Source organism: Mauremys reevesii, linkage group 4 (genome assembly GCF_016161935.1).
Source record: "Mauremys reevesii isolate NIE-2019 linkage group 4, ASM1616193v1, whole genome shotgun sequence".
In the NCBI taxonomy this organism is placed as follows: Eukaryota; Metazoa; Chordata; order Testudines; family Geoemydidae; genus Mauremys; species Mauremys reevesii.
This window is the reverse complement of record NC_052626.1, coordinates 13,514,780-13,542,226: the sequence shown is the minus strand read 5'-3', so window position 1 is coordinate 13,542,226 and position 27,447 is coordinate 13,514,780. Positions and strand designations below refer to the sequence as shown.

Here is a 27,447-nt window from a genome sequence, read left to right as displayed (position 1 = left end):
AGGCTTACGCCCAAATAAATATGTTAGTCTCTAAAGTGCCACAAGGACTCCATGTTGTATTTGCAACATGGTTTACCTTTATTGATTTAACACAGGATGATTAACTTTCTATGCAATGCTCCTTTTCTTTCCTGTGGTTTCCAAAGATGATATTGTTCACTTCAGCACTTTTTGTGCCGAATTGCTTCCACATTGTCTTTATTTTCTGTTTGTAGTAATGCCTACAAAAGCATTCCCAAACATTGTTGATTTAAATTAGAGAATGAAATATTTTTTTAATGTGGCCTTTTTTTACTGATGCTACTTATTTTTTTTAATTTTGGGGATGTGTCCTCAGATGATTTCATTGGACTTATACCAGCATAAAATTGATTTTGGGGTTAGTCTTGCCAGCGGTGAGTGTTCTGGCCTTATCCAGCAAAATGTTTAAGCAATGTGAATAGTTTCATTTAATGGGACTAATTTGTGAGCTTACAGAGTGCTCAGTACCTCCTAAGAGAGAGCCTTTAAACCAGTTATGAATTCGGCCCCTGTTTGTTAACATAGAAAGCTGAGAAGCGCTTAAGGAAGCTGGGCCATAAATTGGTTCAGCTCCATTGAAATCAGTAGAACTGTGCCAATTTATGCCAGCAGAGAATTTGGTCAGCTGTATGTTTTATGTTAAGCCATATACAAATGAAACCATCTGAATGCTGCAAAGCTGTCTTTGGACATGTATATTCTGTATCACTTTCAGAATAATGAGAACCGATTGTTTTCATTTCACAACTGTGTACTCTGTTTTGTACTGCATAGTATTCAATGAAAGAGAATAATTACAGTCAAATAAGGTTGTATTAATCGTAACTTGACCTTTTTCAACAGAGTAACAGATCTAATTGAGTTGATTTTTTTTTACATAATTTAACTTCTTTCTCAAGTTAAATGACTTATAATCCATTAATGCAAGAAATATTCTGAATCAAAATATTATTCCACTTTGTTGTTTTAACAGGAAAATGTATCAGGATCACATGAACCAGTATAAAGAGATTTTGAAACAACACAAAGCCAAATATTCAGAAAATTCTCTAGCTCAGGAATATTATATGAAAAAAAAAGAGATTGAAGAACTCCGGAATAGAGTTCTGAAACATTCTGAACAATTTAAATGGAAGGAAGCTACCCTTTTGGATATTTTAGGTACCAGTATTACCATATTAATACCAATAGGGTCCAATTTAAATAATAATAATTTATAGTCCATTGCAAATTCAAAGCATTGTACAAACATTAACTAATTAATCTCCTTCATAGATAAGAATTATTTTCTCCATTATACAAATGGAGTCAGTGGCAAAACCTGGATTTCAACACAGGGCTTTCTGAGTGCTCGTCACTGAGTCACATGTCCTTTGGCTTGTGGTAACAAGTCCTTAGAGTATTCCATTGCACCAGAGGCTTCTTTTACTATTTTGAAGTTAATTTTCAAACATTTATTTTATGCTGTTCCTAGTATTGTTGTTATTCTACGTGTCTGTAGAATATTGCAGACACGTAGAATAACAACAATTCTCTTTCTGCACAGCTCTTTCTGTACAGCACTTTAACACAAATGCAGAGTGCTTTCCCGACCAATTAATATTATATATTAATTGTCTTTGCAAAAAATATGTACATTAGAGAATGAACAACCTAAAATGCAACTTTATTTTTTCAGAGCCTGCTCCTTTTAGGTCACTTTCTGATTGGGCGTTACAGATGTATCCATGACACATTCTCTATATTTACTGGCTGGTGGGTAGGAAAGTTTATGTTTGGCTTTTTCACTATCTTTGTAGCCTTGAATGTGGTGGTGATGATGTGCGATCATTCGTTATCGAATTTGATCATCTTTCATGGGAGTTATTGGTCCTCAGGTGGCTAATAAGGCCAATCCTTGAACCACAAGTTCTATTGCAATGAGGGCAGATGTTTTCAGGCTCAGCAGGAGGCTGTTGACCATGACTGGAAGCCAGTCTCTCCTTCCTTCTGCGCCTCTTGTCCTCTTTGGATTGTTGGCAAGCAAATGTGATAATAGCCACAAGAAATTACTGTCATTAAATTACAACTTTATGCTTAGATGTTATTTCTGCAGGAGTTTTGCCCGAGGGAAAATTGAGGGCCAAATAATACCCTCCATGAGTGAGGCCGGGAGGAAGAAAACTGAGGTTCCTTTCATGAAGTTTCTATCAAAATGTTCCATTAGAGAAGGGTGGGGCTTTGCTACACCACGGAAGAATAAGATTTAGTCTCCAAACCTTGACTCAAAAGTGTGCTGAGGCTATCTGCACATATAGCATGTGCCTCTGCACTGGCTCCAAGGCCTCCTGAAGCAACCCCGCCACCTCCCAGCTGCATAACGACATTGTAGCTGCACTACAAGGTAACCTCCAGAGCGGCTTGCGGGAGGAAATGCTTTTCTCCAATCCACAAGGGTTCCGCTGAACCTCACTGTCTCACCAGTGTGGATCTAGAACCCGAAAGGGCTTCGGGACATAGGTGTGTGTGCGCACACATGTAGGAAACAGTGCTGTGTAGCTGGCTGGACGCCTCTTCCAACTTATTGGTCAAATACTGCCATTTCTTACCCGTTTGCACCCCCTTTTAGTTACAATGGCAGTTACATGCATGCAATTAAGGTAACATCTGGCCCTCAGAACTTACTCATACAAAACTCCCATAAAGAGAGTTTGCTTAAGGGCTGAGTAAAAATGCTGGGCCAGATCCTTACCTCAGAGGGGTTGCCCTTTCATGAATCTCCCCTTTTCTGCACATTATGGGAGATCAGCCAACTCTTCAGCACCCCCTACCACCACCTGGGCGTGGCAGAGCTCTTTCTGTATATCCAATATCTGCACTGAGGGGATAAGGGTGTGATTGGGTGGGCTGGGACTCCATGGACCTTATCTGGAAAAGGGAATACAGTCCTAGAGTACTTCTAGTGCACAATCCCTCACTGTGACCAGCAGGGAGTCCCTGTTAGTGCAGCTCCACTGGGTTCAACACTAATGTGGAGGCACATAGCCTGCACATAGATGACCCTGGTCTCCTTGATTCTGCAGGTTCGTGCGTGGCCCTTGCACCCTTTTTTGTGAGGGGGCACACTCCATTCCCCTGACAGACAATGTAGGGAAATCTCCAGAAACAAATCCTCACTAAGATTTCCTCCCACAAATCTCCCTACAGCAGGTTTTAACAGTGCAGGGGACATTCAGGCCCTGAGTATAGGACTTCAGCATATGACCCAATGGGAGTTTTGCCCCTTATAGGGATCATATAGGTGTAATTCATAGACTGTGTAGATATAAACTCTTTTCAGTATAATATACATACAGATGTAATAGTTTAATATCTGTATTCTCTGACATGACTGTATGTCATACATACTATACTCACTGATTCTTTAACATAAAAGTGCTTATCTGAGGCAAAAAACACAAGACGTCCTCAAGCATGCTGCAGTTTTTACCCAGAAATCTTCTGAACTAGAGAAAGAAGCAGATGAAGTAGAAATGAAAATTAATTATTTCAAACAGGTAACAGTGTATTCATATATAATTTAATTATATACAATTGTGTTTTACATTTGTATATGCATGGATATACACTAATATGTCACTGTGTCTTTTTGTAGTGATAACAGTACATTGTGTTTCCTAGCACACAGGCATACAGGATGACCCCAGAATTAGTAATTACTGTATTGTTTCTGTTGCATTGTAAGTGTTCTATTTAGGAAAGGGGGAAATGTGACTCCATGAATTTATGGACTCTTGAGGATTGCCTTATATTGATCTCAGCTTACACCATCGTTTCCCTCAAGGGACAGTGTCATGGTGACCTCCCTTCCAGCTCAAGAAGGCTAAACCTATCAGTGCCATTCCTAAATGAGCCACAGTGCTCCCAGTTCCTGCTGGCATTTAAGATGTTGCAAGTTAACCTTGTGAATATTAATGAATTGTACCTAAATCTGGAGTTCATTGTCAGAATGGCATACATTCCTGTTCTCTTTTGAATAGATGTAATGCTAGATAATTCTCTGTCTCAGATGATCCTCATCTCTACAGCTTGTGCCTTTGCACCAGAGCTAAACGTAGTCCTGTTGGGTAGCAGAAGCACTGCTCCCAACTAGGACCACCTTCTTAACAATGTGTGTGTGTAAGGACAGAGCCATGGCGCCACACTCCTAACACACTGCCCAACTGAGCTGGCTTGGTGTGGAGGAAGGCACACTGTATACCTGTCAGTGGATGCTGAAACTGTTACTCCAGCATGCAGTGCCCAGGAGGCATTTTGGCTAACTTAACCAAAATTCCTTCTGTTGCCCTGTGGCCCCTCTGTACCTCAAGAGTGTGGGCAGTGGCAGTAAGGCATAGTATGGCCCATAATATCCAGGTTAGCTCACTGTCAGTAGCGTTTCATCCAGAATGCTTTTAGCATAATAAGATATACTGTATGGGAATTTGGAATTCCTTAAATGCCTGGGAAATATTCTCCAGTCTAGGACCTCTTGGTGATGTCTTCCTGAACAATTTATCCTGAGTTCTTCCTGAAGACTCCCAAAACTTTAGAAGCTGGGGAATTAGTCTCCAACCTGAGTATAGCATTATGTAGTTGATGCCGTGTTGGAATTATTGTAATACATTTATGCACATTAACCAAATAAGAATTAAATGTTAATGATTTTTTAATTCATACTCTTATAGTCCCACTATGAAAGAGTTTGCTTTAGGACATTGTTAAAATGATTTTTAAGGACTTACATAAAATTCCCAGGCTGAATTTCTGTGATACTTTAGGTCACGTTCTAGAATGTAAACTGGTAGGTGTCTACAAAAAATTGTTGGAGAGGTATTTGGACGTTGACTACATCCACTCTAGGTTGGGCTTCTAGCTTGGTGAGCTTTTAGAAGAAGTGGAGATCTGGAAGTCTTGAAATATTGCTGAGCTACAGTGAACTTACATTTTGCCTTAGAGAAGACCTAGAGAGAGAGAAGGTGTGAGAATTGGAAATCACAGAAAAGGATTGGATTATCTAAAACATACACATCACTTTGTAAATGTGGAAGATATGGGAAGAAAGATTATTCTCTCATGCGAAGATTTAGCATTAGGACAGATATTTTTGTTTCATCTGATATTGGTTTCATGCTTCCTGTATATATTATTCCAGTTCTTTATTATTTGCTCTTCTTTTGATATATTACTATTAATTTGCTACTTGCTGGCTTGCTGCAAATAGATAAAGGATTTAGAAGGGGAACAATAGCCTAAATTGATCCATCATTGAAACATAATTGTATCAGAGGCATAAAAATGATCAAGAAGCTGCATTGCAGTTCTATAAACTAAGGGACAGTCCTGATTCCATTAACGTCAATGGCAAAAGTTAAGTCAAAACTGCAGAGGGAACAGAGTCAATTCCTACCTGAGTGTTATTTATTTATTTATTTGTATTACTGTAGTGCCTAAGGATCCCAATCAGAGAAGGTCCCACTGTGCAAGGCTCTGGATAAACACTTAATACAATGGCTTAGGGACAGTAATGTTATAATAATTAAGGAGACCATCTAAAGAGCTCCTATCTATGAATGGATTTAGCAACATCAGCAGACATCTGTGGCAGGCTGTTAATATTTTTCAACTTTTGACATTTATTTTATTCATTACTTTTTAAGCAGTTTGAAAGGAGTACAGAAGATCAAAATCATTCTAAAATTATTGAAGGAAAAAGTAAAAAAAAATTAGAGAAAAGGAAGGCGTTTAAAGAAAGGTAAACTTTTAAACTCAGTTCTACAGTCTGCAGATAAGTGAGATGGGGCAAAGCCTGGAACCATGCATAAAGTCTGACATCTCTATGGCACTAGAATTTTCCCTCAGTCCGGTACAGAGAACCAGCTCAACTTCTCCACAGTGGCTTCACCAGCCCATTGGTGTAGTTTGACTTCTATATTGGGGTGGGGGAGGGGGCAGCTCCTGTCAGGCAAACAGAGCCATGCGTGGGGCAGAGGGACAAATTTTGCGCCTGCCTGAGGCTTGCAGTTTGGGGGGACAACACGCTTCCTGCCCCCAAAACTACACCCATGGTTGTGGCTATGACTGCTGCACTTCTCATCCCAACACAAATGGATTTAATTATTTTAGTAAAAGCTGGGAAAAACTTGATTTTAAAAAGCTGAATCTATCTGAAGACATCTTATTCAAATCTGTTAAGTGTTGGTCTTTGATTCACACCGCCACTGCTTAGATTTATGTATACATCTTGCAGCTGTTGAATATTGCTGCAGTTATTGTGAAATCAGAAGTTACAGCCACATCATCTTTACTACACAAAAAGAGTTGTAAATATTTGGTGCATAACTAATAATCTGGGTTTTATAGGCTTCCAAATGTCATCTGTGATCAGTTCATTTTTTGAGCCACTTAAGAAATCTAAATCCTAATTTAATTCTTAAAAACATGCATGATTGAAAGCTGTATAGACAGGATTAATGGCTTAGTAAATTAGTCAGTGGTCATTTACAACTGAGCCTTAGTTTAATTTCAGCTGATTTACAATTGACTGAAAATCATTGTCAGGGCCAGCCTGAGTTTATATTGGACCTTTGGTGAGTACTAAAACAGGGACTTAACGCCCTATACAAAATTGCAAAACTCTATTTTAACTCCAACTATGTCTTAAGGACTTGGCCTGATTGTTGTGCACTAAATTGTCTTGCATTATGATCTCCTTGTAAAATGAATGTGATATATTTTTAACGCTTTTAAATTAGTGTTTATTAGGCTAAAAATGGAAGCATTTATCATTTTACTATCCTTGAAATCTCTTCCAGAAATCCCCACTCATTGAAGTCTCTGTTTGTGTCCTCTCACAGACTTAGGATGTGTTCAAATATTTGATTTCTGATGATTTGGACATGTATATCAGTTACATCTGCATGAATATGTTAGCATGCATCCCTGTCTCCTTTTTTTCCCCTTTTGTTGGTAAGACTTCAGAAATAAAGAGAAGCAAAAAAGGCTAACAGTAGTCAAAATTAAATAAGAACAAACTGAAACTCTTCAGGTGGGATTTCCAAAAAAACTTAAGATCCAGATCCTCCAAAGTATTTCTCTGATTCATTTAAGTGTGAATTAGGTACCTAAATACCTTTGAGGACTTGGGCCTAAGTAAGTTCGGAGGACAGATTCCTTTGATTTTTCAAAGGGACCTGTGCTCCCAAGTGACTCAGTCTCTTTTGAAAAATCCCACCCTCCATTTATCAGTTATAGATAATGTGCTATTGCTCAGGAAGGTTGAAGTCTTAAAAAATGTCAGGTTTCAGAGTAGCAGCCGTGTTAGTCTGTATCTGCAAAAAGAACAGGAGTACTTGTGGCACTTTAGAGACTAACAAATTTATTTGAGCATAAGCTTTCAAGGGCTACAGCCCACTTCTTCGGATGCATAGAATGGAACATATATTGAGGAGATATATATACACATACAGAGAGCATGAAAAGGTGGGAGTTGTCTTGGGGAGACATGTAAGTATTCTCACACTTCTTATCAAACTGTATGTACTGGGCTATCTTGATTATCACTTCAAGGAAGTTTTTTCTCTTACTTAATTGGCCTCTCAGAATTGGTAAGACAACTCCCACCTTTTCATGCTCTCTGTACGTGTATATATATCTCCTCAATATATGTTCCATTCTATGCATCCGAAGAAGTGGGCTGTAGCCCTCGAAAGCTTATGCTCAAATAAATTTGTTAGTCTCTAAGGTGCCACAAGTACTCCTGTTCTTTTTAAAAAATGACACTGACATATGTAGTGTTATACTCTAGGTTTTCCAAAAGTGTTTGAGAGAGAGAGTGCACAATTGTTTCTCAGTTTGACTAGAGATTTTAACTCTCCCTTTGAGTATCTAAAATATTTTTTTCCTCCAAATAAGAGATTTTTGCCAAAACTGTTTGGAAAGCATGTTCCATGGACTGTGATTGTAATTCTTTCATCCTCTCTAGATCATGACTGATTAGATTTTATCTACTAATGAAAAAAGTTCATAATATGTTTGAGAATAAAAATATTCATAAGGGGCTTGTCTGTACTACGAAATTTAGAACATGACCTTGAAGAGTCAGTGCCAGCCATGAAAGCACAGGCGCTGTAGGTAAGGACAAGTCATGTTCAGCATCATGTCAGTTAGTCATGGTTAAAAATACTCAGCACTACTTGTCTTTGTCTATGCTGACTGCAAAGTCACCGTGAGCATTGTGTTAGTGAGGCTCTTCAAGGTTGTGTTCTAACACAATAAATATTGTAGTGAAGACAAGGCCATGTTCACTGATGTCTCACAGCTTTATCAAGCTCGGATAAAGAAATTACTGCTGTGGACAGGAGATTTTATTTTGGCTTTAGAGCCTCTACTTTTGCCATTTGAAGTTCACCTTGGCAAATAACCAACAGAATTATCTGTTTTGCAATTATGATCAAGATAAAGATTTCTTATCTACTCAGATGACTAATAATATAGCTGAAGTAGATACTGAAGACAAATAATCTTTTTTGTTCATGCTGCAATTTTGAACATTTTGAGCTTCAGTCTGTAGTTTGATTTTTCTTTTAATGATTATCAATTAAGTCAGAGAGAAGGAAAGACCATATGACTCCTATGGATTTTTTCAATAGCATTTTTAGGGGGGAAATATATAACCACCTTGTATTTGTGTTAAGTTTAACTCCAAGCTAATTTGAGGGTCTTTATTCCTAAGACTTCATTTAAATATTTATCTTTGTCATCTTAAGAAATTATGACATGTGACTGAAGTCTTGTTTCAGTAGCTCTGATGGAAAGAAGTATTTTCCTGGAATAATAAATAATGTAATAATACTTTATTACCATAGGGCCGGATTGTTAAAGGTATTTAGGTACCTAAAGATTTCAAAAGCACCTGGATGCCTACCTCCCACTGGCTTTTGAACATCCCACTAGGCACCCAATTGCATCTTTAGGTATATAAATACCTTAAAAAATCTGGCCTGTAGTATCAGGTAGTTTTTGCTCAGAACCGCTATTATATCACAGCCTTGTCCAATTCAGTGCAGAATGAAGGCCTCAACAAGGTGTCACTAAACAGCCTAGTCCTGAACAAGATGCAACTAAGTAGTCCTAGCAAAAGCTCTCAGTTTATCTCCAACTTTATCCCTGGTTGCTTTTCAGCACTTGCCATGCATTGATTTCCATGACATCTTAAAATGACACCATCAGCTTTAATATCACACTTCTTTTGGAAGATATAGTATCTTGCTAGAAGTAATACCTATGATTACTATAACCGAAAGATTCTCTTTTTCCCCAGTTTGTTTATTTTGTGCATTAGACAGCACTTGGTGTATGGTCACCTGTTTAGTTCATTATGCCTCAATACAGCAAAGCAATAAGCATATGCGTAACTTTAAGCCTGTGAGTAGTCCCATTGACTTCACTGGAATTATTCACTTGCTTAAAGTAAACACTTGCTTTCATGTGCTTAAATGCACTGATAGATCAAGGCACTTTCCTCTTTTGTATGTGTGTTGCTGTGTTATGTGGATCTTTCAGACAGCAACAGGGAAAGAGAAACTTTTTTTTAAATTAGGAAATTTTGATTTCAAAATTACAAAATAATGCAAAGGGGACTTGAGAGCAGATACCTGAAACTACTTTTATTTTTTTTCTTTTATAATGACAGACTTTCAAATTGACTGTGTCCCTTTAGTTATGATCAACCCATTGCCACTTTCACCTTCTGCTATCTTCAAGACCTCTTTATGCTTGGTTTGCAAGCTTTAAGGAAAGTTTAAAATTTGATGGATTTCTGGGCTAAAAGGGTTTGGATCTTTCTTGAAGTGTGGCTCTTGGGAAGAAAACACCTTTGAAAACTCCACTTAGAATAGTCATGTTTTACTAAATTTCATTTTTAATTAACTCCATTTTTAATTTAGGATGTTTGAAGAGCTTGGAAATCTACATTTATTAAATGGGAAACATCAACAGTATAAACCATTACATCTGCCTTGCATTCCTCAGAAATTAGTCCAATCTGTACAGACTTTTAGCCTGTCTTCGCAAAGAACAGAAACAGGTGTAGTGTGTGTTTCTAATGGTATTCTTTCTTTTATTTTTTTTGGTGGGGGGGGAGGGGTGTGTGGAATTTGGTTAAAAAAGTAATGAAAATATAGAAACCATAGTAACTTATCTAATCAACAGTCTTTACTATGGCACTTAATTCGGACTTTCAATGGGAGTTGGACGCCTTACTGCCCTTTGTGCTTTGAAAATCTCCCCCTACCTCTGATTCCTGTCTCTTCTCTGCCACAAAGGACATGATAGTATTTTACTCATTTTAGGTAAATCCAGTACACGGTATTGAAATATTTGAAATTTTGCATTGGTGAAATTTTTCAAATACAAATAGAATACAATAACTGGATACATTAGTTTACAGTAAATGGCCTGGTACTTTCATACTGTGTGATACATTTCTCTCAGATCCATATTAAATGCCAAGTTGATTAGTTTTATTCACAAGTTCAATTTAATTATGGCACACTGTTTAAATATAATACTGCTAACAATGTTAAGTAATGCTTATTGAATAATGCAGGTGAAGAAGAAAGAGACAATTCCATGGACCATTCAGGTATTGCTAGTATTTCCTTGAGCCAAGTGGACAGTGAAACACAGGTATGCAGTTCTCCACTTGAGAAGGCCATGATGCCACAGAATGTGGTTTATTTGTTTAAATTAAAAGCACTTAAAATATTTCCAGTGCTACTGTATCTTAAAACTAGATAACATAGGGAGGTAGATGGCTCAGGATTTGGTAATAGGATAGGGGATCTTTCCCCCCTAGGTTGCTGTTTCAAATCAAATCAAGTCACTAGCGACTGAATGCTTTTACTCTGTGATGGCCATTATGAAATGAGATTGGTGATCATACTAGACATTCTACCATTGCCTTCTTTTCAAAATCCAGGTCTATAACTATGCCTTACCCACTCGTACATGGTATCCAAGTCTTTTAAATGACATCAGGAGAGTCACTTGCTTATGTTTAGCAAGTTCTTGGCATCCTAAAACAGGGGCATGTTCTTGAATCACTGAACAATCATCAGTTGGCTCCCTCAATAAAGAATTTAATAAAGAACTGATGCCTCGACGCATTAGACTCTCTTTGGCTGACAGCTCAGTTTTGAAGATCAGACAGGGAAAATAAACCAAGGCCCCTATATCTTAAAGGCACAGACAGAGCCTCTCCATACACTGGAACAACCTGTACTTACATTTTGTCTCTCCCTCCCATGCCCAGAAAAACAGCTTTTGTAGTATATTGAAATGTATTACAGCTTAAAGCACATCCAGTAACTGATTTTTATGGAACTAAATATTAAAATAAATAGAATCAATAAAATGTACCTAGCATTCATATTTATATTTAATTGTGAATACAGGCTTTCCATTTGGAAAGCTGCTTATTTTATGTTGCCCTCGAATGTCAAAGTGCTGCTGCAGAATTTAATATTAATAATACATAACTGCAACAGATAATACATTGAAGCATTTGTCAAAGGAAAAGGTAGACTTATGGCAGCTAGGTGTGTGGTGAGGCTGGATTTTTGCATTTTGAGAAGAGTGAAAGAGGAGTAGCTTTCAGCACTAGAAAGGTGATGGGGGCTTTCTTTTCCTTCCTGCTTTTGGCAGTTTTCTTACCTGTAATTCTTCCTTCTAGGAGAAAGGAATTTTCCCTGTCTCTCTATAGAGAGAGGGGTATACATGGATCCTTTCCCTCTTCCTCTTATCAACCCCAGCATTCTCTGTCCCTATAGGGCAGTGGGATTTTCTATTGGCTTCTTCTTTCAATACAGTCCCAGAAAGTTCTCATACCACTGGAGTGCACTGTCTCATGGTATGTTTGCACTGCAAAAACAGGGTTTGTTCTTAATTTGGGTTAAAGCAGCAATGAAGACATGGAAACTCGGCTTTTAACTTGGGTTAGCAGCTTGAGTCAAAGCCTGTAGAGGAGCCTGGTATTAAACTGTTAACCTGAGTTAATAGCCAAGTTGCTGTGTTTTCACTGCTATTTTAACCTGAATTAGCCAAACTCCAGATAGCTAACCCGATTTAAGAAAGACATTCACTCGTGCATGCATACACACACAATGATCCTAGTGTTTTGAGGTTTTTTTCAAGCCAATCTATAATTCAGCCCTCAGATCCACCTACTGCCCATCGTGTCATCCCTTCAAGGACCATGCAAAGTATTATTCCAATAATAGTGTTGATTTCTGGATTTCATATATGCCTTTACAGAAGAGTGAAAACAGCAAATGCTGAATAATGATTGTTTTTGTTTTCTGACACTGGCAGCAAAGGTTTACACTGAAATCAGACTATATACACTATTGTAGCATTACAAAATTAATACAGATTTTTTTATGTTCTATAAGTTTTCTCTTCATCAATTTTTTGTATTTATTGAGTTAAGTTCCATTCCTATTTCTCCAAACATTAAGATAATTGACAGAATAACTGGAACTAAATAGTTATACTAGTTCTTTCCAGGGTACAGATTAGTTCCAAATACATACAATACTAATTAAGGCCCTGTTTATGCAGAGGCTTAATATTAAGCATGTGAATAGGCCTATTGACAAAGTTGAGCAAATGTAAATGTTTTTGCGTGATTGAAGTCTAAGAGGTCTTGGCTTAGTTTAACACACCATAATAGAACAAAGTGGGCTAAGCAGAGAAAAAGTCCAGTTATTTAGTAGAAACACAGTATACTGGTACTTAATACAGGGTGTACTTTGGACTCACTGTTCACTTTGAGTCTAGTACATCAGTTTTGAAAATGTCTCATAACTAAAATATTTCAGATAGTGAATCTAGAGATATGCTGAACCACAAGACTATCTAACCCATGAATAAATTAGGTGTATTTTGGCCCCACACCACTTAGCATCCACTAAAGCACCTGGTTCCAGAATTATGAAATACTTCTGAAAGATTTTAATGATCGAAATATGTAAAAGTCATACATCAGTTGCAGGATAATGCTTCACAGGGCAAAAGATGTAGAGAAACAGGAAACGCACAAACTCAGCCATATTCTGCCATCTGTTACACCTGTACAACCTCACTGGTTTAAAAAGTGTTGCCCAGGAGTACCTGATCTTAGAATTTGGCCCATTAACTGTATTCTCTAAAATCCCAGACAGGTGAGATAAGTTAATGAGTGTCCTCTATTTGGTGCTCAGTTCATTTTGTTATGTGCTTTGCAAATAAAAAAATCCTTTAAGCGCCTTATAAAGTACAGTGTTTCTGCTACGTAGGCATTTCATTAGGCTCTTAGTGCTACACTGTGCCATTAAGGCACAGACATGTGCTTCACACAGCATGTAGGACCACCCCAGAGGGAACTCTGGTGGGCGGTATTAGTATTCTGCTTTCTGGAACTCCCCAACACACAGGAACTGCAGGCTCACTGTACTTCACTTTAGGAGTGTGCCTATATCGGCCTTTAGAGATGGAGGCAGGCCACTCTCTCCATGGTTGTGAAGGAATAACTACCAAGAATGATTTGGGTTTGCTAACAGACAAATCAAATGTGGGCATGGAACTTGATGCTGCCACAAAGATGCCAATGGGGTTTTAAGAGGGAAATTATAGTATTACTTTAGGGACCATGAAATATTCCCCTCTGTACATCATTGATGAGGTCATATTGGCAAAAAACATCATTTGGGAATCCATCTTATAGAAAAATGCTCATCTGGAGGTAATCCAAAGGAAAGCAGCAAAACCAACAAGGTTTGGATGTTATGACCTATAAATAGAGGTTAAGAGGACAGAATTTGTACAGCCTAAGGAAAAGTCAAAATACCATTGCTCAAGTACCAATTTTGTAAATACCTTTGTTTGAAATATTTCCTGTATTTTAGAAATTTAATGAGACTGCAGGGACTAACAACCCCAAAATTGCCAAAGTTCCATCCATAGCAAGCTTGCAAAACCAAATGCAATTCAGGTAACTTTTTTTAGTAAACCAGTTTTCATTGCTGAAATTATAGATGAAGATGGAAATAATCCAAAGTCAGACAAACAGCAGCATTATTTCTGTTTTCTTAGATTGCTAGTTCCTCAGGAGCAAACAACTTGCAAGCAATGGTTTGAAAATGAAGCTACCATAATAGGTAACGGGCTATTTGAGGTTTTTGGATGGAAAGTGCTATCAAAATGCAAGCTCCTCTATACCCACATAAAACATATGACAAAAAAAAAAGATGAGAGGTCAAATTTTCATCCTGTAATAAACTGGGCTTCCATTTTTGCATCTGCAATTTTGGTTACTTAGGCAATTTAAGTTTGTAGATGCAGTGAGGTACTGAGACATCCAAGTGACCTAGAAATTGTGGACACAAATTGGATGTATAAAAATGGAAGCCAATGTCTGAAACAGTGGCCAGAATGGTGTAAGAAAATGGAAAGTAAAGAGCTGTAAGAAATTAAGTGATTTAGGAGTCAAGAATTGTCTAAGTAAGATCTGATAAATAACTTATAAAAAGAAGGGAAACAAACACAAAATAAGAAAATAAAAGACATAGAAGGGCAAAGAAGAACTGGGAGAATAGGCACAGTAACTGTAGTTTTCTTGGTAAATTGTAAGAGAATAAGAATTTATTTGTGGGATACATGCAGAACAGGTACAAAATTAGAACAGAAATGCCAGAAGAGAACCAATAATTTTAAAATCACAAGTCTTTGAGTTTTGGTTTCAATTGGATTTCCATGGTATTGTCAGGTTAAACCCTTGTCAGAAGTTGTAGTGCAGTTTGTGTATGTGAAGATTCTACCTAGACCTCCCAATACTGCAATGTGGGATCAGGGCCCACAATATGTGGGACATTGCAAGTCTGACATTGTAGGTTCTGAAATTTAGGACAAAAAATCTGATAACATTTCTAATTTCCCTCTAGCTTTTATCTTTCCCATCTTGTTTTTTCCCTCTCCCTAGAGATTCCTCCATCACTCCTTGTATGGGTGTGCTGTTCATACTGCTTCCACATCAGCAGGTCTACTACTGTTCTTGTGTCTGCTACTAACATTCTCAGAGAGCAGTAGCATCAGTCAGGAGGAACAGAGCAAGCCAGGCATTATGATAGCAGCCTAAGCAGTGCTTCCATAATATTGGAATAAGTGGCAGAATGATGGGAAACTACTTGCAAAATGGCCACAAAGTGGGATTCCATTAAGATTACAGGACACTTGAAAAGCATTGTCATGGAATTTGAATTGGTTTGATCGTCCTTTTCAAAAGCTTTGCAGAATCAGTAGGATGAATATACAAAGTCAGCAGCTTCAATACAAACTAGTGTAAACTAGTGTAAATGGTGGAGTCTCTAACTTGAAGTCTTTGGCTATATCTACAGTACAGACCTTACAGCAGCACAGGTGTACTGCTGCAGCTGCGCTGCTGTAAGATCTCCTGTGTAGCTGCTCTATGCCAGTGGGAGAGAGCTCTCCTGTTGGTATGATTAAACCACTGCCAATGAGTGGCAGTAGCTGTGTCAATGGAAGAGCATCTCCCGCCAACATAGCGCTGTCCACACTGGTGCTTTTGTTGGTGAAACTTATGTCGGTCATGGATGTGTTTTTTTCCACACACCTCACCTGACAAAAGTGCTAGAGTAGACATAGCCTTTAAAGCATGATTTGAGGACTTCAGTAACTCAACCAGAGGTTAGGGGTCTATTCTAGGAGTGCGTGGGTGAGGTTCTGTGACCTGCGATATGTAGATCATGGTGGTCCCTTCTGGCCTTAAAATCTGCAAGTCTATGAATAGCAATGTAAAGTTAGTAAACATTTTCAAGTACCCTTTTCCCATATCATGTTTCTCATTTAGCTACAAGAATTGTCTTTTTAAAATAAATGCTATTTGTTATTTGTGATACAAACAATGCCAACTTCTTTTTATAGGAAACAAAGATGCTGAATGTGCAGATAAAGGAGCAGCAAGTAAGTCAAAGGATTCTGCATATATATCTCAAGTAAGTTAAACATTTTTCTTGTTTAACTAGTTATTTTATTTAGAATAATGAGATCACTCTGCCTGAAATGAGACTACTGGCAAGAACAAGGAGAGCAGGATTTGGTCCTAGGTTTTTACAGCCTTCAATACAATCCTTTATCTGCATATTAAAGACTTTTTTTCAGTGTTTAAATGATATTTTCCTCCAATATCCAAGTCATCCTTAAAGATAGCTTAAGTTCACTACACATCTTCCAAGATGTGAAAATTTTTTAGTTAATATACTAATGATACTTGTAAAAAGTAGAGCTTTCTGTCAGGGCAAGAAAATTTTTGGATAGTGATTAGATTGCTATGAAATACCATGCATTCTTTTGGCACAATTAGCTTGTTCGTGAATCTAGGACCTCAATAAAATGACTTACTTCTATAGTTTTATCAGGGAGGAGAAAATGTGGTTACTATAATATATGAGTATCCCTGAGATTTTGTTCTGTGGCTGATTGGACAGAGGAGTTGTTGCTGTAGCAAGCAAGCTTTAATGTCTTCTTTTGTTTTGGATTATTAAAGATTAGTCCTCCTGGAAGCAATTTTTACTGAAAGCCATATCAGCTAGTAGTGAGAATTGTGCATTTTAGATCTATAAGAGCTCTGAACCTTTCTGTTGTCAAATCTTTCTTCAGGAGGCACGTGATCTCTATGGGCTTTTTGTTGCACAATGAATTCCAGGTGGCTGAATAAAGAACTTTTATTAGGAAACCAGGGACTTCTTCCTTTTTTTTTTTTTCTTCAGAAAAGTGTGTTTGGGCCAACATTAACTTGTGACATTTTCTGGTACATGTTCATGGATTTTGGTATTAATTAAAGTCACTAAATAATTGGAGTGTTACCTAATGTGAATCTATTTTGATTTATTATTAGTATTTGTGTTATGGTAGAGATGTGCTACATTCAGATTGCCATTGGACTAATAGTTTGGGTATTAATTGTATACAGAGCCTGGTTCAAATAAGGTGGTAGAATGAGGTACAAATTATATTTCCATACAACAGTTGATTTCTCTGCGCAATACAAGGAATTTACCTTGTGTAAGGACAGATGGTGATACTTACACTTATGCTTCCTTGTTCCTTTTGGTGCATGAAGGTCATTTAATTTCTACAGAGGATAGATGTTGAGAGGATGCGCTGATTCATCACATACCTCAATCATCCTGCCTACATGCCCCTTCTTCAGCCAGCACTGGCCAAGTTTTGGGCTATACTGACTTCTGTCATCCCCCAGCTGAGTGGTGCTTGTAGCAGCTTTCAGCCACCACGAACTCTTCCCAGAGATTTTCCATCTTGGGGCCCCTGTCTCTACACTGGCAGAAGCTCAGGTTGAAGCTATCCTATAAAATATTAAACATTTTTGTCATTTCTACTTCATTATGTACAGACATATCACAGTGGCACCTAGAGGCCAATGCTTAATTTGTGCCAGAGCTTGCCAGGCACCTCTAAGTGTGGCAGATCATAGCCTGGTACCTCTGGGCTTGCCACATCAATTATGAGAGTAAAAAAAATTGCTTGAGCCCCAGCACCTATTTGCTTGAGCAGGTCAGACTTGGTCCCTTCTGGCATTAGAACCTATGAAATGGTCATCCACAGGTTTCTGAATCCTTAAATTGCACAATCTAGACAAAGGTGGGGAAACTGAACTTTAACTCTGTTAAACTACCAAGATTGCACTTTGCAACTTGTCATGGTAAAACTCATTGCGTTTTCAGATCAACGCAATTTTTGCCTGAGTAAGGACTGTCGAATTTGGTTCATTAAGAACAGGCAGCAAAGACCTCTTTATTCATGGGAAAAGAGTTACATGGTAGAGGTCAGTTTTGACTAAATAAGCAAAATCCTGGAATCCTTAATCAGGCTACTGAAACTTGGAGTGTGTTTATACCTTTTTATTTCATAGCCAATGTCCTATACAGTTATCACAGTAGAATTTTTGTAGTTGTTCTACTTGGCTCTTTCTTCCAAATATAGGATTCCATTTATTGAGGTTCATAGATTCCAAGGACAGAAGGGACCAAGTCTGACCTCCAGTATAACTCGGGTCATAGAACTTCCCCAAAATAATTCCTTTTGACTAGACACAGCATTTTTTTTTTTTAAATCCAGTCTCGATTTAAAATTTGCCAGAGATGTAGACTCCACCATGATCATTGGTAAATTGCTCCAATGCTTAGTTACTCTCACTGTTAAAAGTTGACACCTTATTTTCAGTCTGAATTTGCCTAGCATCAACTTTCAACCATCAGATCTATGTTTTAAGTTCTATTAAAAGCTCTCATTTTGAGTGCTGCTTGTGGAGAAGGATCTCCTTTACAAAAATATCACCTGTGTCCTGGTGGAGATTTCCTGCTCAGAGTTCAAGTGTCCATTCTCATCTAACCTTTTTCTTTGGGAAGAGAGAGTCTCAGTGAAATAAAGTATGTTCTCATGGTGATGTCCCCTAATTCTGCTGGAGAGTACTGAAAGGTTATCCCTTTCCACTGCTATTAAAAGCATTACATCAAAATAGTTCCACTATTAGAAATGTAGTGCTCTGTTACAGATGGGTAAGGCTGAGGTGGCTCTTCCATTCTAAATCCCTATTTTCAGTCTTTTTGTAAGTTTCCCAAATTTCTTTTTGTGCTGCAACTTTTAATATATGGTGTCAATCCAGATGTGATTTTTTTGTAAACCACATACCTTAACATGCAAAGGTAACTATAGTGTGCATATGTAGTGGTGTTGGTCTCAGGATATTAGAAATACCAGGTGGGTGAGGTAATATCTTTTATTTGACCAACTTCTGTTGGTGACAGTGACAAGCTTTCAAGTCCTGTGTAAACTTGAAAGCTTGTCTCTTTCATCAACAGAAGGTGGTCCAATAAAAAATAAAAGATATTACAATTTTAGCAGTTTATTAAATAGCTTATTAAATAGTTGATTAAATAGCTTATTTTTCATGACTATTTAACTTTTTACCTAAACAATGGAGACAAAAATAGTCAATATATTTATTGATAAAAGGACTATTGACATTTTGTAAAAGATGTAAATGCCATAAGCGTGCTTTCTATTATGTGACATTTCTTTTTTAACAGAATGTACACACAGAGTGTTTTATTAAGTCAAGTGAGGATAATCCTGAAGCAGCAGAAGGAAGTACTGAACATTTTCTGAAAACCCCTGAGATGCCTTTATTTATAAGACCATCAGAATCTAATGGGAAGAAAGCCCAGTTTCCTAAAACTCCTCCATTTGAATTGTAGGATTTTAATTTTATTGATCTTTTATGAGCCATGTCATGTTGATGTGCATTTTATAAACATTTTGATTAATTTTGCTATGCAAAAACACACTCTTTTCCTGCAAGACAGTGCTGAACAATGTTCAGGTTTTATTAAAATTATTATGATAGCAAATAGAATTTTGTTTCAGAGGGACATTCATACTGAAGCAGACTTGAAAGAGAACATTTATACGTTCAACAGTGTACTGGGCACTTATTCTTTGTTTTTCTTTTGTTTTATTTGAGGCATTGATGTCTAAATAAGGGCCTTCTCCCCCAGAATCTAGCTGCTTATTCTCTGAGATACTGAAATGAAATCATAATCCTGCATTTATGATCTTACACTCTATTGCCATGGAAATGATTGGGAAGACATAAATCTGATGATATTTCTTAACTACAGAATCTGCAGGAGAAAAAGATCTGCCTGTTTATGTAGCCCAAAATTGCACTGGCTTCTTTTGCTGCCATATTAGATTTGAAATTCATGTTTAACTAGCTCTCCAGCACACAAAATCTTTTTTCAGCATTACTACTTTCCAAATAACTCTCTTATTGAGAATTTGCATATGTGACATTGTATTTGTTTGATTATTTTTTTGTTTTTTACTTCCAATTTCTTGCCACACATTTGTAACAAGTTTGAATGTTTCCCCTGGTATGGAAGGCCTTCTGTTAAGGGATATTTTTACAGTATATTATTGATTTTGGTATTACAGCATTTATCTGTAAATAAGATATTTTTTGATGTTTGATCTTTTGCTCTGACTGGCTACAATGAACTCACTCTGCTTCTCCTGGTGGGAAAGAACTCCATAGACAGGGGTTATTTATGACTGTGGGAAACATTCAAAGGATGAACATTTTTTTTTTAATCTAATGAAAAAGTTGCTAGACTGTGTAGTTTTTCTTTCTTAAACTCTTTGCTTGGGGCATCTGTTCGGGGGAGAAAACATGTGACATGCTTAGAGTCGCTCCATCTCAAAAAAGATATACTGGGATTTGAAAAGGTTCAGAAAAGGGCAACAAAAATGATTAGGGGCATGGAACGGCTTCCATATGAGGAGTGGTTAATAAGACTGGGACTTTTCAGCTTGGAAAAGAGATGACTAAGGGAGGATATGATAGAGGTTTATAAAATCATCGCTGGTGTGGAGAAGGTAAATAAGGAAGTGTTATTTACTCCTTCTCATAACACAAGAACTATGGGTCACCAAATGAAATTAATAGGTAGCAGGCTTAAAACAAATAAAAGGAAGTATTTCTTCACACAATGCACAGTCAATCTGTGGAACTCTTTGCCAGAGGATGTTGTGAAGGCCAAGACTATAACAGGGTTCAAAAAAGAACTAGATAAATTCATGGAGGATAGGTCCATCAATGGGTCCAGGTTCAGGACTGATGTCCCTAGCCTCTGTTTGTCAGAAGCTTGGAATGGGTGACAGGGAATGGATCACTTGATAATTACCTGTTCTATTCATTCCCTCAGGGGCACCTGGCATTGGCCACTGTCGGAAGGCAGGATACTGAGCTAGGTGGACCTTTGGTCTGACCCAGTATGGCTGTTCTTATGTTCTTATGAGTAATATTCTTACCTACATTGTACTACAGGAAGCAAGTGTTGGTGTAAGGGCTAGGAATTAATGACAGAGGAAAGTAGAACAAGAAGCCTGGTTCTGATTTCACATAGGTGTAAATCAGGAGTAACTGTTTAAAGTCAATGAAGTTACACCATCGTAAAACCATTGTGAGATCAGAATCAAAACCAGTGTACCTAAGGGTTTTTTATTAAATCATAGGGTCTGTTTTATAACTCTCAATATAAAATGCTTTCATACAATGTTTCTTCCTTTCTTTCATTACAGGAGTCATAATTTAGGTTGTGCAGGACCAGCACCAAAATCACCTGCTTTTTCTTTTCTTATGCCCTGTACCCAGAAGTCACCTGGCTTTAATTTATTTGACTCATCTGTATTCGGAGCAGAAAATTCATTAGACCAGGTAATATTGAATCTTAAAGATATGATCAGTTGATTTTCACAAAGTGAAGTATTCTCAGAAAACTTCATTGATTGTGTAGAAGGTTTCCAGCATCCTTTGTGTTCACTTACATTGTCACTTGTTTACTAGCTTGTTTACTTTTATAAAATAAATCCTTTGGCAGTGCTTTTCTACTGCTAATCCCAGTAAGAGAATTTCTAATCAGGTATGATTTTTTTCTCGCTGGGGCTGGCCCTTGTGCTTTTGGTATAATGGAAGGCAACAGGGCTCAGATTCTCAAAGGTATTTAGGTGCCTAATTCTGATGGGAATGAGGCACTTAAATACCTTTGAGGATCTGGGCCAAGGACCCTTCTGCCACTTCTGGCTCCTGAACAGGGGAAAGAGGGGGTGGTTCTGCTACTCTTCCCTTCCTTCAGCCTTGTCTGTTGTGTCCCCCTCTCCAGGGCATAGCTCAAGTGCCGGCCTCTGCTTAGGTTTCCAAAGAGGCAGCAGAAAGAAATTGCTTTGATTCTTATCAACTTGAAAAACAGCAGTGAAAACTGACAGGCCTTTGCAGATACAAGCAAACAATGCATTAGTAACACTCAGTTCCAGTTTAGAAGGCTTACTTTGCAACCATACATTAGGGCTTTTTTTTTTAAAAAAATTTTTTTTAAAGAAAGCTTAGCTTCTGCAAAAGGTGATATCATTTACATGGGAAAGTTTCCTACTCATGCAGAGCAAATGGATTTTTCAAGCCCTGAATATGAATCTGATGTCACCCCAAGTTATCTTTTGGTTGAGTTTCTGTTGTGGGATGGCCCTGTTGTGTAGTCCCACTGCCACATGTAAGCCTGGCAGATCTGGCCTGGGGCAAAAGGACATAGCTAGAACTCCACGGAGAGCTTAGGCTGTTTAAATTGCACTGGGAGCTGAACCAGCCCCCTGCTGCTCCCAGGGATGGGGATTCACAAATGTAGCATGGAGCCATTTTTGCCTCCCTGTTCCCCATCTTCACACCTCAGCTGCACAGAGCAGCTGAGGATTGATCCCCTCATGTTACTTGCTCAATAGAACTTTTCAGAAGCCATATGGAAAGATTAGTAATTAATCAGAACATCTGTATAAAATGGCTTACTAGAGTATTGAGTGCTTGTGCTCGAACTTCATTCAACAAAAGAATCATAGAATTGTAGGACTGGAAGGGTCCTTGAGACCATCTAGTCCAGTCCTCCGTATCCATGGCACGGAGATCATATTACAACAGCATTTTACTGCAGTCAGGGCCGGCGCAACCCATTAGGCGACCTAGGCGGTCGCCCAGGGCACTAACATTTGGGGGGTGGCGACTGCGGCGGCTGGATCTTCAGCCGCCCCGGTCGTCGTCGGTATTTCGGGGGCGGGACCTTCTGCCACCTCTGTCAGGGGTGGCATTTCGGGGGTGGGACCTTCCGCCATCTAGGGCGGCAAAAAAGCTGGCGGCGCTCCTGACTGTAGTAGTTCTTTGCAGTGTATGATATAGCTTTATACACCAAAGAGTTGTCATATAAAGACTATCCAATAGGGTGACTTTGGATGCCGTCTTTCTGTGAGTTGTTGTTTACTTTTTGGAATTAAAGATGGAATGATAACAACAACATTAGCCCTTTACGGGAATATGCTGCTGGAATTAGAAGCTGGTCAAAAGTTGATTTTTGTGTACTGTAGTTTTACTAGTTACCACTGTAGTGAATCATTTGTATCTTTAAATATTGACTGAAGAGGTAAAACACACTATTTTAATGTCTTTAAATGTATAGATAATTAAAAACTTTAATCATTATGAAATTATGTAAAATTAATCAATGCTTATATCAGTATTATAGTTTATATTATAGTTTTCTTATCTGTTAAATATAATGGCTACTGTGTTTCAGACCGATGAAAGTTATTCTGCAGGAAACTTAAACCCTATTTCCCCACACAAAGATATTGGTAAGCTTTGAAAGTGAAAAGTACTTTTATATACCAGTTTATTCTATTCATATTAATGTAATTGATGATTTAAACTTGTGGCTCTGTTCAAGAAGAGATCCCTGATTTACAGAAATGTTGTTCAATGATGGTGTAATGGTAAAACTGTAACTGTGTAATTTGTGGTGCATTGTATATATGTGTATTTGAAACAGCACAAAATATGTCCCTGAATATTACATCAGAGATCCACAAAGACTGGACAACATTTACATGAAAAAGGTGGCAAGAAGATGTGGGAGGAGAGAAGCGGTGGAGGGGCAGTGGGAAGTCTGGCATTAGATGTACTTGGAAAAAATCAAGAGGTAGAACACCAAGGTGAAAGGAGCAATTCTGAGAGCTTTGTCACTCATTAAAAAACCTTATTTCTGTCCTATTAAATGTAAAACAGCCATAGCACAGCTAAATGCCTATGGGTTACCCCAAGGCTTCCAGTTCATTGTAATTACACACTGGGTCTGTTAATAACATTTTGGGCTATCAATGTAAGAAGGAGAAGTTGTGTATCTTTGGACATCTCTTTCTAAAGTGCAAGTAATGTTTCCATGTTGTTAGTGAAATCCTTGGACCTGACTCTGCTCTTACTTCCTTCTGTCTAAATCAATGTAAAATTGATGTGAATGAGAGGAAAATCAGACCCTCTGGGCCAGGTCCTCAACTGGTAAAAATCAACATGGCTCCAGTGAAATCAAGGGAGCTACTCTGCTTGTAGCCTCTTGTTGACAGCCTGCCCTCACTGAAGTCAATGGAAGCTTTGTGCCAGGATTTCACCCTCTGTCTCTCTCTAACATCATAGTGGGAATTATCATCTCATCTCATTTGGAGCACTAGAACTTCACAGGCCAGTCATTATCTGTTAGACTATAGCAAAGCATGTATATATAATTATATACATATGTGTGATACAAGACTCATCTTTATCACATGTCGGTGGGATTAAACTCCTTTTTAAGATTTTGTATTGGTATGGGAAAGTGTGTAATTCCATGTTATGAAATTCAAAACTCTGATAGTTAAATAGTTCTTTTATCTGTAGCAGTGGTTCTTCTTCAAGTGTTTGTTTGTGTCAATTCCAATCAGGTGTGTGCACGCCGTGTGCACGACAGCTGGAAGATTTTTTCCTTAGCAGCGTCCACAGGGTCGGCCTGGGCGCCCCCTGGAGTCATGCCTTTGTGGCGCCCAATATAGGGCCCTGCCGCCCCGTCCTCCCCAGTTCCTTCTTACCACTGGTGATGGCTAGCTGGAATAAACTGTTGCTCTTGCTTTGCCAGCGCATTTGGGCAGTGTCCACTTTTCGTGTTTATAGTTCTTAGTAGTTACTAGTGTTAGTTAGTATTAGTAGTAGTTCATAAGTTTCCTTTCGGGGGTTCCCCCCACCAACGCTCCCTCGGTAGAGGAGTATGCCCCAGTCCCCAGGGTTCAAGCTCTGTGAGGACTGTGGAAAATTTATGCCTAAGAGCAACCTGCATCCTTCCAGTCTGCGGTGTCTCGGGGAGAGCCACCAGAAGGAGAGGTGCAGAATTTGCAAAGCGTTCTGCCCTAGGACCTTAAAAGACCAGGAGCAAAGGCTCAAGATCCTTCTAATGGAGGTGGCACTCTGGCCACAATCCAATCCGGGATCGGCAGAACCCACGCCCAGCACCTCCTCGTCGGTGCGCAGTGCTCCAGCACCGATGGTGTGTGAGCCGGTGCCAAGGAAGGACCCCAAGGAGTCACAGCTCCGCCCGTAGACAATCTTCTGTCAGGCACCGGTCTCAGTCCCTGGTGCCTCAAAAAAAGAAAAGTCCAGAGAAGGGTTGCTCTCCCCTCTCCAAGCTCAGGGAGCCTTCGTCAGGGAGACCCGACTCAGGCCATGTCACCTCGACTCCTCTGCCTCTTAGGGTCTTGTCAACTCCTGCTCCCTCTGGGGTCCTGTTGAGTTCAAACCCTCACCACTCTCTGGACTGACATGGTGGGCAACTCCAGCTCCCCTCAACGCGGGAGGCATTTGAGGCAGCTCAGGACCTTATGCGCCTCACAGTGCCTTCCTCCCCGCAGAGGAGAGACAAGTCACCGGTGACCACCCAGCCCCTGATCCCATCAAGGGGCAAGCCAGCAATGATGGTGTGCCGATCCTCATCTCCAACACATTTCTCCCCGGCACAGTCTGCCCACGTGGGGGAGCTGCACTGGTCCCCCAGTTCTCGGCACCACTCGCCGGCACCACGGAGTACCGCTCCTCCGTGGTCGTCCTTCTTGGAGACCTCGGAGTCGGAATCCTACCACTTCAATAGGACCAGGAACAGAAGGTCCAGGTCCCAGCATGACAGCCTGCCCTATCCAGCGCCGTGGCTGAGAGCAGTGCGCCTGGCATGCCAGACTTTCAGAGCCCACCTAGCAGGGAGATGTGTCTCAGTCATGACAGACAACATCACGGCAATGTTTTAGATAAACAAACTGTGGGATGCACGCTCCTTTCCCTTGTGCCAGGAAGCCTTCATTCTGTGGGACTTCTGTGTGGAGCACTCGATACACCTGCAAGCATCGTACCTCCCTGGAGTACAGAATGAGTTGGCGAACCATCTCAGCAGGTTATTCCATGGCCATGAGTGGTTCCTTGACCCAGACATAGTGGACTCAATCTTCCATCAGTGGGGCTTTTCATTTTGTGACCACTTTGTAAGACAAGAACTTTTTTATGGACCACCTCCCTTCTCAACACCCAATCCCTCTACAGCTTGTCTCAAAATATTTCATTCTGTGGACCATCAGGAAGGGCTCTATAGAACACCTTGAAAGGCTCTAATCCATTAGATGCAACTGTCTTGCTAGACTTCATTGAACGCAGTGTCTCGATAATGGGAGCTCCATTTCTAATGCATGAATAAACATGCCATTGTATGCTGATATGCAACAGGATGTTAAAGTACTGTACATTATTTCAGAAATACAGCCTATTGTTGCAATTGTCTTAAAATAAGATTTCATCTAATTTGACAGATTAATTAAAATATGTATTCCCTGTAGGAAGCTTATTTGGGAAATCGGAAAATGAAGATGCGTTTACATTTTCCTTTCCGTCAGAGTCGTCGTCTCATGAATATGGGGATGGAAAAGATGACTTCAGCTTTCCATTTGCATTTGGACAGGATCAGAGATCATCACATTCTTCCTCTCTGAAAGATTTTCACTCTTCATCACAAAATACAAAGCCATTTACACTCTTTTGAATACATTTCTTGACTTCCTATTGTATATTTTTGCTGCTTAGCCTTGACCCTTGTTTTCAGCAACTTAAGAAAAATCCGTAACATTTCACTTCTCTGTCATTTAATGTAAGGTGACATTACTGTACTTGCATCAAGAGCATTTAAATATTCTCCACTAATCATACATGCTCTGAGATGTTTTTATTTTTATCACTTTTAATGATTTAATGTTTTGTTTTCAGAAACCTTTTGATAAGCTCTCCTTTAACGTGCACACGTTAACATAAACAGCAAAAATGTCAATGGGCAATAGCATATTCAGTTAATTCAGTACCTTTTACTGAGTATTAAACCTCCATGTTGAATACATTAAATGTATGATATAAAAAATGGAGGCTGGTTTTGGTGTCAGTTATAGCAACAGAACACTTGCTGTCAGTAGTATAAATACTGTTTTGTATGTTTTTAATTAACTCATTTATTGTAAAAAAAAAAAATTAACCATTTTACTGCATCATTAAACACTGTTTGAATTTGTTTATTGGGCTAAATACAGCATTCAGAAATCGGCTGATTGTCTCATTTAAAGTAAAAATGTACACATTTTTAAAATAAACTTGTTTGTCAATTATCATATATGGTTTTGTGAGTGAGTGTTTTAGTCAAGTTTGCAAACTGAAGTAATTCTGTAATTAGAGTATTTGGTATTTTGGCCTGAATGCACAAAAGGCGTTAGGTGCCTAAATCCCAGTTTTGGGACCCCTGTGATGCATTAAACACCCACTTAAACCCCAGAGCAATTCACAAACCCAGGGAAGACAGGCATTTGGCCACCTAAGTTGTGTGTGAAGCTTGATGATTATTTAAGTAT

At 38.8% G+C, this 27,447-nt stretch overlaps 1 protein-coding gene across 19 annotated transcripts in view; it reads left to right on the top strand.

The window, feature by feature from the left end:
• The window catches only part of C4H14orf39 (chromosome 4 C14orf39 homolog), a 48,836-nt gene extending 21,868 nt beyond the window's left edge, over window positions 1–26,968 (top strand). For 15 of the 19 annotated variants that reach the window (XM_039537995.1, XM_039538000.1, XM_039538006.1 and 12 more), the window contains 13 exons: window positions 995–1,182; window positions 1,700–1,742; window positions 3,437–3,557; window positions 5,700–5,794; window positions 9,987–10,126; window positions 10,649–10,728; window positions 13,986–14,071; window positions 14,173–14,237; window positions 16,021–16,091; window positions 19,206–19,369; window positions 21,259–21,394; window positions 23,292–23,349; window positions 26,395–26,968. In XM_039537995.1, coding sequence (XP_039393929.1) covers window positions 995–1,182; window positions 1,700–1,742; window positions 3,437–3,557; window positions 5,700–5,794; window positions 9,987–10,126; window positions 10,649–10,728; window positions 13,986–14,071; window positions 14,173–14,237; window positions 16,021–16,091; window positions 19,206–19,369; window positions 21,259–21,394; window positions 23,292–23,349; window positions 26,395–26,597 — 1,450 coding nt within the window. In that variant the 3' untranslated portion in view covers window positions 26,598–26,968. Of the gene's footprint in view, window positions 1–994; window positions 1,183–1,699; window positions 1,743–3,436; window positions 3,558–5,699; window positions 5,795–9,986; window positions 10,127–10,648; window positions 10,729–13,985; window positions 14,072–14,172; window positions 14,238–16,020; window positions 16,092–19,205; window positions 19,370–21,258; window positions 21,395–23,291; window positions 23,350–26,394 lie in introns of those variants that run through there. The other 4 variants (XM_039537994.1, XM_039537992.1, XM_039538002.1 and 1 more) reach the window with 4 other exon arrangements.
• The last annotated feature ends 479 nt before the right edge of the window (window positions 26,969–27,447 follow it).